This window comes from Apis florea, unplaced genomic scaffold, assembly GCF_048593485.1.
Source record: "Apis florea isolate Af1SG1 unplaced genomic scaffold, ASM4859348v1 contig_3158_pilon, whole genome shotgun sequence".
NCBI classification, from domain to species: domain Eukaryota; kingdom Metazoa; phylum Arthropoda; class Insecta; order Hymenoptera; family Apidae; genus Apis; species Apis florea.
In genome coordinates this window covers 7,147,333-7,161,243 of record NW_028256713.1, presented here as the reverse complement: position 1 = coordinate 7,161,243, position 13,911 = coordinate 7,147,333, and the positions used below count along the sequence as shown (strand labels likewise).

At 47.6% G+C, this 13,911-nt stretch overlaps 1 protein-coding gene and 1 long non-coding RNA gene across 2 annotated transcripts in view; one reads left to right on the top strand and one right to left on the bottom strand.

The window, feature by feature from the left end:
- LOC100867221 (homeobox protein BarH2) overlaps window positions 1-5,449 on the bottom strand; it is a 28,733-nt gene extending 23,284 nt beyond the window's left edge. The window contains exon 1 of the mRNA XM_031920110.2: window positions 3,510-5,449. Coding sequence (XP_031775970.1) covers window positions 3,510-3,996 — 487 coding nt within the window. The 5' untranslated portion in view covers window positions 3,997-5,449. The remainder of the gene's footprint in view (window positions 1-3,509) is intronic.
- Window positions 1-13,911, top strand: part of LOC147657487 (uncharacterized) — a 97,632-nt gene that overhangs the window by 48,362 nt on the left and 35,359 nt on the right. The window lies entirely within an intron of this gene.

Below are 13,911 nucleotides of genomic sequence, written 5' to 3'. Positions count from 1 at the left end.
TTTCCTCGCCAATATTTCGAAGAGGGACGGGACGAAAACGGGAGCTCGAAAACGAACCAATCTTCTTCTCGAAAGAAGAATCGTGAAAGAATAAATGGAAATCGTTTTGGATATTGGACGAAACTCGTGTGATGTCGGTTCGTTCGAGCCGGGAAGAAAAAGTGGACGATTGAAAATTGTCGGGCAAAGTGGCGTCGCGCAAGCGTGTCCGACGGCAATTAAGGCGACGACGGCGTTGCTCCTCTCTCGGTTAATTGGCTTTCGTTAATTCTTTATTGGATTGAACGAGCAAGGTGGACAACGTGTGCCGTGTGTTACCTATAATTACCCCTGCTAGATTAGATTGCGCGCCCGCGAAATACCTGTACCTAGATAACGTCGACTCGACGTCAACCAATACCCCCTCCCCTTTTCCACCCTTTCCATAGACATCTATTATCCTATTTTTAATATCGTCCTCTTCGTCGAGAGAGAGAAGGGACGTTTGGTCAAGGAAATTATCGTTCCTTGGAAAAGAGGGGAACGAACATTTTGAAGAAACGAAGAGTTGGAGTTGGCGAGTTTTCGTCGTCGAGGAAATTTTCAAAGTTCGAGCGAGTCGAAGACGAAGTTTCGAAAGAGGAATCGAAATTGAGACGCGTTATCTTAAAATTTATGGAGAACGGAATTAGACGCGCAAAACTCGTGGAGAAGAGTAGAAGATAACTCGACGTCAATACCCCCCTCCCTTTTCATCATCAAACCTATTTTTAATATCGTCCTCTTCATCAAAAGAGAGAGAAGAAACGAGATCGTTTTGTCAAGAAAATTATCGTTCCTTGCAAAAAAAAGAGTTGGACGGCGAGTTTTTTTAACGCTCGGATATCTTCGAATCGGTTCTTCGAATCGTCGTGAAAAATCGAAATTAATAAAACGCGTTACCGTAAAATTTACGGGGAATGGAACGATATTAAACGTGCAAAACTCGTGGAGGGGAGTAGACACATCCAACCTATTATCGTCCTCTTGGTCAGAGAAAGAAAGAAAGAAAGAAAGAAAGAGAGAAGAAACGAAACGTTTTTCGATCGAACGTCGTGTTCTTCGAATCGTCGTTTTGAAAGAAGAATCGTGAAAAATCGAAATTAATAAGACGCGTTATCTTAAAATTTACGGAGAAACTATAATTAGACAATGCAAAACTCGTGGAGAAGAGTGGACACATGAAACCTACTGTCCTATTTTTAATATCGCCCTCCTCGTCGAGAAAGGGAGAGAGGAAGAAACGAGATCGTGAAGGAAATTATCCTTAGAAAAGAGAAAAGGAAGAAAAACGAGAGAAAGGATTCGAAACCGCGGTTGTAATTGAGACGGCGTTACTCCTTCTAAAATTGGCGTTCGTTAATTGTTCGGTTCGAGCAGCTGACGGGGGGAGAGGGGAAGGGGGGGCCGACGATTAGGTGAGGTTAACCGCGACTGATAACGGCCGTCGTCATTCGATCGAAAGAAAGAAAGAACGCCACGATATCGACCCCCTTTCTCCTCTGTTTCACGACGAATGTTTCGAAAGAAGATCGAACGATCCTCCTCCTCCTCCTCCTCCAGTTTTATTAAAATACGTCGTAGTGCAATTCTCATCTTCAATTTTGTCGCATCGGTGCGAGTGGTCGAAAGTAAAAACTTCGAACTTCAATTCGAAAGGATGGAATTTTTTTTTAAGATATTTCAAATCGTTACGTCACACACGATTCGAAATTTATCATCGTATCATCGCGTTCCAAATCCGTCGTGGTTAAATTCGTAAAAAAGAATAGGAAAAAAAAAAAAAAAAAAAAAAAAAATTGGCGCGACACGAATTCAGCTTGTTACACCTAGCAAATCCTCTTGTGCTCGACGATTTAATAAATTCCCGGTTGAGGCCGTGACCCCCCCCCCGCAAAGGCGTGTTGTATATACGTGATTTACAGGCTCTCGAGATCGATATCGAGGGAAGAAACTCGCGGGGAGGATAATTGTTCGGAGCTGGATAAAACGTTGTTTCCGTTTTTTTTTTTTTTTCCTTGCGCGCGCGCACGAGAAGGAGGAAAACGCCGGCCAATTCTGGTTCTCGCCAGACCCCAGAAGCAGTATTAGTGCCTCTAATCACGTAGCGGCCGTAGTCATGCGCGTAATTGTTCTTAATGTCTCTTTCTTTCTTCTTCTCTTTTTTTTTTTTTGCGAATAAAAATAAGCCGATTACGAAAAGTAAAAGAGCAAGTACGAAGTTAGCCTCGAGGAAGGGAAACACGAGATTGCCACGGCACGAGGAATTCGTGTATTTATTCGTGAGAAGAGCGTTGATCGAAGATGGATGGACGAACGTGTGTCTTTTTTGCAATTGTGGATCAAATATATTACCCCTGTTGGACGAGTTTTGGAAGGGTGATTTCGGAGGAGAGTGGATCATTCCCTTTTCGATCACGATCGAGAGAATTCGTAAGAGAGATTAGCGGGATGAATGAAGGAAGAAAAGGATCTACGAGTTACGATTTTAAAGCGAAAGAAGAAGGGAAAGGAGAAGGAGACGCGAAGTAACGGACGGAAGTGTCGAAATGGTGAGCTTGGTTAATGATCATTCCGGGATATTCCATTAATCCCGAAAAAATGCCGCGATGGCCTCTAATTAGGAGGGGGGGGGGGGAGGGGCCGAAGAATCATCGGGATCGTTGAAAAGAAAGAAAAAAAGGCCGCTGCTCGTTTTGAAATTTCGAAAGCCAGAGATCGATCAGAGATGTTACGTGTTATTACGCTGGCCGTCCTTAAAGGGTCAATAGCCGTGAAGCATCGGCCAATTAAAGGAGAGGAGAGAGAGGCCGAGGTTAAACTCGCGATAGAAATGATGAATGGGAGGAAAGCGTTGGGATTCGTAATTGCGACGAGTAAAATTTTGTCGATCTCTTTTATTTATATAAAAGCGCGTGGAGAAAACCGCTCAAATTCACTTGGCACTCGTCGGTGTTCCCTCCCAGGAGGAAGACACGATTCACAGCGGAGAGTTGAATGGAACAAATGAGGGTAACATAATTAAAGCGTTCGAGAGCCGAAGACCAATTTCGGACCATTAAAATCCCTAAACGATGTCGGGGCAGAGAGGCACGGCTCGACGAGGAGGGGGAAGAAAGACCCTTTTGTCTGATTCCCATTTCGTATCGTTTCGCTCGACACGATCTCTCTCTTTCTCTAACATCCGCCCCCATAAATGTCCTTGACACCTTCGTGAAAGTCCACCACCACGCGAGCGTGCGTGCGTGGATGAACGAGCAACCATCGAGTGGCGAAATTAATTTCAATTCCTCCTTCGACCTCTTTCTCTCTCTCTCTCTCTCGCCCCCCCCTCCCATCCCCCCTCCTAGCATCCCCCTACGTGTCCCTTCTACCTCTAACAGCAATAGCGGTAATAGCAGCGATCGGTCAATTAACCAACGAGACGATTAATTAATCGACGACGAGTTCCTCGACTCGATTCGAAGAAGCGAAGGATTGTAACCGCTTACCGTTGGAAGTGACGGAAGCGGCATCGTGGTGGCTGGCGTCGCTGTCCTCGTCGAGGTTGCTGTTGTTCAACGATGTCCTGGACTGGTGCCTGACGCTGAGGTCCCTGGGCGTGGACGGGGGGCTGGCCGGTGGCTCTTGGGGGTTCTGGAGGGTGGCCTGGTGGTGCATCTTGCTGGACGCGCCGCCGAGGATGTCGGTGATCATGAATCTAGACCTCTGGGGCATGGTGGTCGAGGACGCGTGGTGGTGGTGGTGGTGGTGGTCCCCTCGCTCCAGCCCGTTGTTGTGATTGTTGTTCCTGGCGTCGAGCCCGTTCGACAGCCGTTCCACGCTCACCCCGTTCCTCTCCACCATGTTCTCCAGCCTGTGGGCCTCGAGGCCGGACATCCTGGTCAGGTTGAGGCCGTTGTTGCCGCTCGCCACGGTGACGCCGCTACGTGCCGCCACGTGGTGGTTCTGGTGGTGGTGGACGGTCATCACGGTCATGCACGTAGGTGGTTCCTTCGGGCTACGGGCACCCGCGGGTGCCTCTGTCGCCACCCCAGGACTCGCCCGATACCTGGGAGACAGAATCTTGCCGACGGGCGTAGCCTCGCTCGAGCAAAACTGTCCGAAACTTCGATTCGATTCGACCTCTTCCACCTGTGCTTCACTTCACTTTACTTCTCCTCCTCCACCTCCTCCTCCACCTCCTCCTCCTTCCAACCACACTTTTCTTCGCGTTTCCTCCAGTGTCCGTCCTTCACCACCGACATTCCTCGCTCGCTAAACGATTTATAACACCTCGACGCGGGAAGAAAAGAACTCGCCTATCTCTCGAAAGGAGTGGATTTCGACGCGATGTTTCGAAGATCGACGCGCCTCCTCCACCTTCCTCTTCCTCTTCCTTCTTCTTCTTCTTCTTCTTCTTCTTCTTCTTCGTCGTCGTCCTCGTCCTCGTCCTCGTCGTCCTCCTGTTCTCCGGTAATTAAGGGGCGCTTCGCTCGCCTCCTTGGTTAATTGCTAATTGGCCACTTAACATAATTGCCGCGCGTAACAGCCAGTTCGTCGGCCATTTCCGCTCTGCTTTCCCCTCCCCCCCCCTCTCTCGCCCCTCCTCTCTCTCTCCTCCTCGTTTAATTATCAATTATTATTGCTCCTTTCGCAAGGAGGAAACTCCCGCCTCTCCTCTCCTTTCGTGTCCTTTTTCACGTGACAGTGCGCAATAACGATCCGTTACGTACACGCGTACAACACAGCACAACCGTCGGAGGAGGAGTACGTCTGCTACGTCAACCACTCTTCTCCTCCACTAATCGTTGTAAATCGGGGCCTGTTGTAGATATATATACCCGGGTTCCGAAGGCGATCCCCTTCTTCCTCTTGATGGAAATTTTCGCGAAGAGGACGGGATTCCGAAGACGACGGCGGGATCTTGGACGAGACGCACACTCGATCATCCGACCGAGGTTAATCACTGGTGTCGCACCGCGATTAACGGACAGCCAGCCACACCGAACCGGTTATATATGTACCGATATATCTCTCTTCTCTTCCCTTCTCTCTCACCGAACTCGTGCAACTGTTGTCCTCTTCCGTTGGTCACACTTCGATACTTGGATCGTCGTTATCTTCGCTAACTTGGGCCCAATCGAAGGGTGGACATCCTTCCCTCCCTCCTCCAATCTTTCCAACAATGGATCCACTGTACGATCTTTCTTCAATTGTCAATTCTCTCTCCCCCTCTCTTTCGAAAGAAAAGAGACGCGAACTCGCGGGCGTGCGTGTTGGAAAAATCGGAGACCACCCGAGAGGAGTCGAAGCCGCGCGGCTCGAGACGAAACGATCGATCGAGAGTCTCTCGTCGGAGAAAAGCAGCGGCGTCGTGTTCGAAGGCCGGGTCGAGAGGCAGGCGTGGTGCATCGGGTCGCCTCGACTGATCTGCTCGCACTGAAACGGACGCGAGCCGCCTCCGTTGCTCGCCTCCGTTGGGCGGCCATATCGCCACTCCGGCACGCCCCCTGCGCTCCCCACCGCGGCCACTGCCCGGCCAATCGGGGGGAGCGGCGCTAACGAGGCGGCCAATCGGGGCCGCGGGGGCCTCGGCGCCTCCGCTACGTGGCGCGGCTACGCCCAACTAATTTGAAATGTGTTTCACCGGTAATTCGATATAAAATTGTAGTTAATATCTTTCATTATAGCGCGGGGCGGGGAGGAGCCGAGGCGAGCTGCGCTTGGAACGAGGGGAGGGGAGGGAGGCCGAGGGGGGTCGAATCGAAGGGGAGGGGAGGGAGAGGAGAGAGAGAGAGTTGAAACGACGAGGCGCGCTTCCACGAGGAGATCTCTCTCTCTCTCTCTCTCTCTCCTCCTCGTTCGAGATCGAGGGAGCCGGAGAGGAGAGACGTGACCACCTGGAAGGGGGTTGAAGAGGCATCGAAGGGTGGTGGTGGTCGTTGTATCGGTCGGGATGATTCTACTACTACTACCACCACCACCACTACTCGTTCGAGACAGACGATTTCTCAAGTTCGAACGTTTTTTCCTCGTTCTCCTCCTTTCCCTCCCCAAGTTGGACGTTTTAAGGCCGATTTCAACGATTGGAGAGGGAGGGGCTTACGCCGATTCTGGATCGCTTTCGAAACGATTATTGTTGTTGTCGGGCATTCGATCGATCGATCGATCGATTCGTGGTGCAAAGATAATAACGTAGGGTAGATTTAACACGATTAAGAATTATTATTTAGATCGGCAGTTTTTCTTATCCTTGACTCGAATTCGAATTTCGATTAATCAATTGTTCTTCATCTGTGTCGAAGATTTCGATTATGATGAATTTTGAAAAGATCCAGCAGGCGAAACGTTCCAGCAAAAGTGCGAGATGGAGAGGAAAAAAAGGAGGAAGGAAGGAAGGAAAACAACTTTCCCAAAAATTTCACCATCGGCGGTTTGATCAGTGAATCGGATCTAACGACCATCTGGTTCGAAGGTGTGTTTCAAAGCTTCTCTCTCCTTCTTCCCCTCTCCCTCTCTCGCCTCGGGGTCTCGCGGTTGTCTGCTGCCAACTCTGTTCGCTTCAATTTACGAGCCGCGCGTGTGTGGATGCTCTTTCTGGAATCTATTCGAGCGTTTCGAATAGACGTGAAAATACGGTTCACGCTCGGAAACAATGCAGCGCAAGCGTGGAGGAATAATTATAACGGCGCTCGCTCGCTCGTATCGTCGCACGAAATCGGATTAGACACACCGCGGCGAATCGAAATGGAAGAATTATAGAAATTAGGGTGGCATCATTTAATTAGGGGCGGTGGAAGCCGATAGGCGGATGCGTATTTATACGTGAACGAGACTCACCCTCCCCCATATGGCGTGCTGTGCGACAACGCGATTACGCGTACTCCATCGTGTGCTCGAGACTAGGAGGAGAGTTAAATATATATATAAAATCGGTCAAATTAATCGATACGTTACGATCGTACGTATTTAATAGATGAAATTCTTCTACCAATTCTATTCGTAAGGAAAATTATCTTCCAACAGAATCTCCCCCTTTAATCGTTCGTTTTCCTCGATCAAACGTAACGTGGTTATATTATATATCCAATATGTAAAACGTTTAAATAACGGTGAAAGGCAAAAAAAAAAAAATAATCGCGCGCGAAAAAAAAATTGTTCGAGCTTCGAACAAACTCGAAGGGCCCCCCCCCCACCCCTCCTTTATCGAACAAATTACGAGGCCGAATCGCGGCTAGGAAATGCTCCCGTCGTTAAGTGCTCAGCTATTCGCGCTAACAACTACGCTGCGTGACGTGTACCATTAAGCGACGATTATTACACGCCGTAGGAAAGAATAACGAAACGTTATATCAACGTCTCCCCCTCCACCCCACCCCTCCTTTTTTTCCTTCTTCCACTTTTTCCACCTCCTCCCTCCCTCCCTCCCTCGCTCTCCCCCCACATTCGTACGCGTTCGGTTGTACACGAACACGAGAAAGGCGAACGGTGTTGGGGGGGAAAAAAAGAAAGGAAGAAAGGAAGAAAAAACAGGTTAACGGAGCCTGTAATGAGACTATCAAACCGTGACACGATTTAAACCACGGCCACCGGCGGCAAGAAAGGAGAGAGAGAGAGAGACGCTTAGCTTTTCCTTAACCCTTTAGGGTTTGCACCTACGGCTGCCCTTTTGCGGATGTGCAACACCCCCCTCCTCCTCGCAGCGGCGGCCTGGAAACGCGCGCTCGTCGCCTCATTAAAGGAACATGAGAATTGGTCACGAGGGGTCGAGGGTGAATGAAACGCCGGCTTTGAGTTTAGAGCAAGGCCGTAGGCGAACGATGACTTTTGACAACGATGATTTTTCCATGATGATGAATCGAGGAAAGGAAAAATTACGAGAGTTCTAGTTGTTTTCTCGGTGCAATTTCTTGTAATTGATCGATCGCAATGCGTCGATTTCAGGAGAGTTTATTTTTTTGTTAAATTGTACGATTAAAGAATTGGTGGAATGGGAAAGAATTGGAAAACGTGGCGTGGAAGCGTTTCGAGCGTTCGGGACGAAAGACGCGATATTGCCGGAAGCGTGGCTGCTTCTAAGGATTTTCATCCGGTCCGATGAGTGAAGCAATCCTTTCACGACCGATTTCTAATTTTTTTTTCGTTTAAACGTTTCTTTCTCGTCCCTGAAACGACCACCGCTTCTCTTGGAAACGAATCTTGAGAAAAGTTGGGTTATTAGGTTAGAGTTTTATTTCGAGAAAGAAGATTCTTTCTCTTTTCTTAAATTCGATCGAGATTTTTTTTTAATCTTTCGAGAAGGTAGTAAGGAAGGGGAGGGGAGGGGGGGGGATATTCACGGGAGGGTTAATTGCAAGTTGATGAAAACAGTTTTAACGCTTTTAACTTTTCACTTGGTCTTCCACACCACGGGCGGCGAGACTCTCATGTATATTTAATAAACCGACACGTGGGTACACTTGTCTAGCCAGCCTGTTAACGCGATACATGGCGTATCCATGTTAATTCGCTCTCGAGGCTTTAAAAAATTCAACAACCTGACCGCGCTTCTTCACGCCCGGCTGCGCGCCTCTTCTTCGATACCTTCTCGACCGTTCTTCTAAAAGTCTAAAATCATCGAGAAAAGTACGTAATGATCATTCTCGTAATTGTCAAACGTTCTTGATCGAGGGATCAAGATTAAGGAGAAGCTGTTGAAGGTATCGCATCCCAGCGACGATCGAGGAGAAAAGACGGAAAATAGACTCGATTGATCGATCTCAATCAATTAATAACGTTGCATCGCGTTGCGAGGAGAAACGATAAGGAAATAGACTCGTCAATGTTCAATTAATGGTCGAAGTGGAAAGATGGAAATAGATTCACCGATTTCAACAATCGTCAATGTTCAATTAATGGCTGTTGAGAGACATTGCATCGCATCGAGAGAGAAAGAAAGATAGACTCGATTGGCCGATCTCGATAATTATCGTCGTTCTATTAACGGATCGAGATCGAGGAGGGGCGTTGCATTGTCGATGGACAATCGCAGCGACGATCGAACAGGGAGAAAGAGAGAAAGGCGCGCGGCGGTCGGGCGATAAACGGTCCGAAATTAACGATCCTTTAAAACGGTCGTAAAATTCGGTCGAGATAAGGATCCACCTTCCACTTGCTTCCTCCGGTATCGGCCTCCACGCAACGAAACGTACTCGCGAGCTCACAAATTACTCCCACGCGCGGTTAACAGCGTTTCTCGCGCGTGCTGTGCAACCTGCACGCTCTTCCTACGCGCGCACCTTCCCCCTCGAGCCGAAGCGGTGTTCCGCCCGCAAAAAAAATCAAATCCCGTCTCCCCGGTTGTGAGTTATGAAAGGGACGAGGGAAAACGTCGTGTTTAGAGACGCTGGATTTTCTTCGCGTTAGAATTTAAAAAATATACGTGTTACCGTTGATAAGATAAAACGTACATGTGCACGTACATATACGTACACATCGTCGATATATCAATTGCTGAAATCGATCTCGAGCAATTAAGTGCGATCGAGATAGAATGAGGAGGATTTATTAAAATTTTTTCGATCGCCAATTACGAAGATGGGTGAAAAAAAAAAAAAAAAAAAAAAAAAAAAACATTGGATTCGAGGAATTCAATTTCAAGAGGTTCGTGAGATTTGCACGAGAGAGAGAGAGAGAGAGAGACGAGTTGCGAGTTAAACCGAGAAGCGAGCGTGTCTGCGAATTAATCGCGATCGCGACCACAATCGCACCGCAACCACGCGATCAATCAACGCGACTTTATCCGATCCAACTTGGATCCCCTGCCGTCGATACACACGCCGTTACCACCGTTTACCGTTCGAAACGAATCGTGTGTCCCGACCTCGAGCGCGGGATGATCTCGCTCGCCTCTTTCTCCTCTCCTTCTTCTCTTCTCGGCCACGATCAACGTGGCGCGCACACCGCTGTAAACCGAGTCGTGGAAACGGAGCGTGAGGAAAGGGACGGGGGCCTCTGTTGGCGAACGAGTCGCGTAGGTAAATATACGTGGCGCGCGCGTACGCGTTTCGCGGTGGTGGTGGTCGTACCGTGTCCGATGCATATTCATACGGCCATACATTATACCGAGCGAGCGGTGCACGCGGCAGGCCAGAGCCGAGATCTTAGATTAAGGTAAACGCCGGTTAAGTTAACGGCTAAACTTCCATAAGTCGCATGCGCATCGCGGTGCGTTCTTCTCTCTTCGATTCGCCCTTCGATTCGCTCCTCTCTTCCTTTTTTACTTTCCATCGTTTTATCTTATCTCGAATCTACTCGAATTTCTCGCGTCCTTCCCTTTTTTGTTCCTCTTTTTTTGCGAGTATCGGTCTCTCTCTCTCTCTCTCTCTCTCGAGTTTCTTCTCTCAAAAATTACTTTTCCTTCGAAAGATCGCGTCCTTCTTTCTTTCTTTCTTTCTTTCTTAAGCGTTTCTCGTACGAAGCGTGTACGGTTTGTTACGGTAATCGCTCGTTAAGATCGATGACGTGCAATTTGGATAGCGGCGTTGAGTAGGAGGAGGAGGACGGTTAGAGAGTTAAACGGTGGGTTAATCGAAGGTGAAGCTATATAAGTCCGTGTTTCGCCGTTATGCAAATTGCGTGCAAGCGCATGAACGTTTACGTGTCTTTACCGATGGGGATCGCCACGAACGGTTCGGTTGCTCGATGATTTTCAACGGGAGCCGTTTTTTTTTCTTTTTTTTAGTATAACGTTCCATTTTCCAATTCGAAACCCGCGAGTTTATCGCGTGCAAAAATTGCTACATTTACGGTTAACGACGCGTTATCGATCACGGCGTTGCGATTTCAGTGCAAATACACGGCGGTTTGCTCGATCAATTTTTGGAACGGAACGGAAGCGATTCGTTTAAAATTTACGACGCGCCGGTTGTTGGAAATATGATTTGCGATTTATCGACAGTCCGATAAAAGTTAGATTCCTTGCACGAACGAACGAATTAGCGTCGCTCGAAGTAAATCGTTCGAAAATTGTGGGGGATTCGATTCGAGATGATCGGGTCGGGAGAAAATTCGAGAAGGGGATCGATCTCGATTTTCCAATTTTTTTTAAAATTTAAAAATCGATCGAACGAAGAGAAATACGTTCCAAGTTTCGCTCTCGAACAAATGTTATCGATTAACACCCGCAACGATTCTCGAGGATCTCGATCGAATAAACGGATTTCTTCACTCGCTCATTGTGCGCCGAGCCCACGTTTCCATGGTATATGCATGAGAAATTGATTAAAGGCAGGCAAAGAGAGATACTCGGAGTATCGACAGGATACGCATCGCGGCGGAAATTGCCCAAAGAGCTTGTGTTGTTGCCAAATACCACGATTCGTCATCGCGAATGTTGAAACGAGTTCGCGTGTCATAATCGCCGAACTTGATAAATCATCGGTCGCATCGTGATAAGCGAACAGAGAGAGAGAGAGAGAGAGAGAGAGAGAGAGAGAGAGAGAGATAAAAAGAAACTCACTTTTTCTCCTCTCCTTTATTCTCCTTTATTTTTTCTTTTTTTTTTTTTTCTTTCAATTAAAGGCTCTCCACACGCGAACGCACGTTCGATAACACCTCGAGATTTTCCTTGGACGACACAATCGTGCGCGAGGTGAGACGATTAAAGAGAACCGACAAACGCGAGCTCCTTTATTCCCGTAACGTATCCGATTTCGTCTAAGAGCCTCCATTACCGGCAATTTGCATTGATAGCGAGCTAGATAACCTTGAAACCAATGTAAGAGCCACTTTGCGTCTCTCCACCCACTCTGCTGCACTCCTATCTCCATTTCTTGCTCTCGGACGAAGGAAGAACACGAAGGAAACCGGTGATGGAGATGATTGGTACGTAAAATTTTCACCTCGCCGGTTTTTCGAACGCCAAAACTTTTTCCGCCAAAATCGTTTTTTTTGGGGGGGGAAGAGAAGAATAAATAATAAAATATCGATCGATAATTTCGAAGGACCTCGATCTTTTTTTTCTTTTTCAAACTTGTCACTCGATTTAATCCAACACCGTTATTATTATTATTATTATTAATTTATTCGAAATCTGGAACTTTTTCCCACGAAGGATTAATTTATTATATGTCGAACGTTTCTCGTTTCCACCGAGTCATCGTTTCTGGGATTCGTGGGGGCGTTGTTTCGTTTAGGGGTTGCTTTTCGAAAGGTGCGCGGCGGCCTCCTCCTCTCCTCTCCTTCCCCCTGTTCAGAGTTAATCTCGACGGGGTCGATTGTTGCGCGACCGCAAAGCTGAAAAGAAGGAAAGAAAGAGAGAGAGAAAAGCGTTTCCTCGTAATGTCGGTACTTTTCTATAGCAATTAAGATAATATTTGCATTCGGGGGTTGTGATTTCCTGCAGGTGTTGCCCAAGGGGTCGAGGACTTTCTCTCTCTCTCTCTCTCTCTCTCTTGCTCTCGTTAGTTATACCGCCTGTGTTCCGCCTGTTACGTTTCGTGCTATATTTTCGCATTTTATAGATGGACAGGCCGATTATCGCAACGTGTTTCTTTGTGATTTCGAGAATTTTTTTTTTTTATCCTCGTGTATTTTTTCGTTTTGTAAATCGATGTGATAACGTTAGAAACGAAAAAATGATGCTTTCGATGCAATTAATAACGGATAATTGTTATTCGTTGTATCGATACTCTCAAAGATATCGAATTCTGCCTAACTTTATACCGTTGCGACGAAAAATCTTAATAATAAAGTGTGAATCACGACGGCGTAATGATCGCGTTCGAAAAAGACAAAGATATACCACTCTCGAAGATTCGAGGTCTGATTATGAGAAGAATTTATCCCTCCTTTATTCATTTATCAACGAAAATCATTCGTTCGTCCGAAAGTAAAAAATCGAAGGAAGAATTTTCTTGCGGACGAGGAGTCGACGACGAAATTTTTCCATCCATCGTGTCATCGAACTTGCAACAATACCTACAATACCAACAATACTTCTCCCCCATAAACCAATGGTTTTATATATATATGTATATATATATATATACACGTCCGCCATATTCGAAGAGGCTCGAACGAGCGGCCGCTATGACACATCGAGGGGGGGCTGCAACGCTCGACAAGGAGGGGGGTGGAGGCTATTAGATCTTTCTCATGCTGATAAAAACTGTATAACGGGCTCTTAATCGGGGCCCTAAATTTTCGTTATTTTTCACGGGTGCACGAGCAGAGAGAGAGAGAGAGAGAGGAGAGCAACAACGACAAGCCAGGCGCGCTTTATCTACGAATCTATTCCTGTTTCTCTCTCTCTCTCCCCCTCTCCCCTTCTCCTTTCGTCCCTCCATTCCGCCTTTTGTTCCACGGCCGCGAAATCCATTGATCCCGCGGGACACGCACGTCCGGTGGCGGCAGCGCACTTCCACGAGGAGGGGGCATCCATCGTTCGGGAAATTTTCGAAACAAAAGGAGGGAACAACGGCGTACTCTCCTCCTCCTCCTCCTCCTCCTCCTCGACCAAGATTATTATTCGTCGCGTCTCGTCGATCCGGCCTTTTTTCACCTTCCCCCTCGAATTTCGTGTATTCTTTTTTCTCTCTCGAAAGGAATTCGAACAACGGCTTGGATTTGGCTACGAATCGATGGGTAAAAGTGACGATTATTCGAATTATTTGCGAGTAAGGAGAGAGAGAGAGAGAGAGAGAGAAGTGAGGTTAGAAGCAGGGATGGAATTTCTTTTCACGCATGTGCTACTCGCACGCGATCTCGAAGGGAGTAGTTGGTTTGCCGCCGATTCGCGGCATCGACGACCCCGAGCATCGCCGTGTAATGCTCGTGTAACCTCGCTTAAAAAGCGGCCTCGCAACGCATGCAAATTGTCGGTTGTTCGGAATCCGCCAGGGATTCCGCCATTATTCCCCCGTCGAGGGG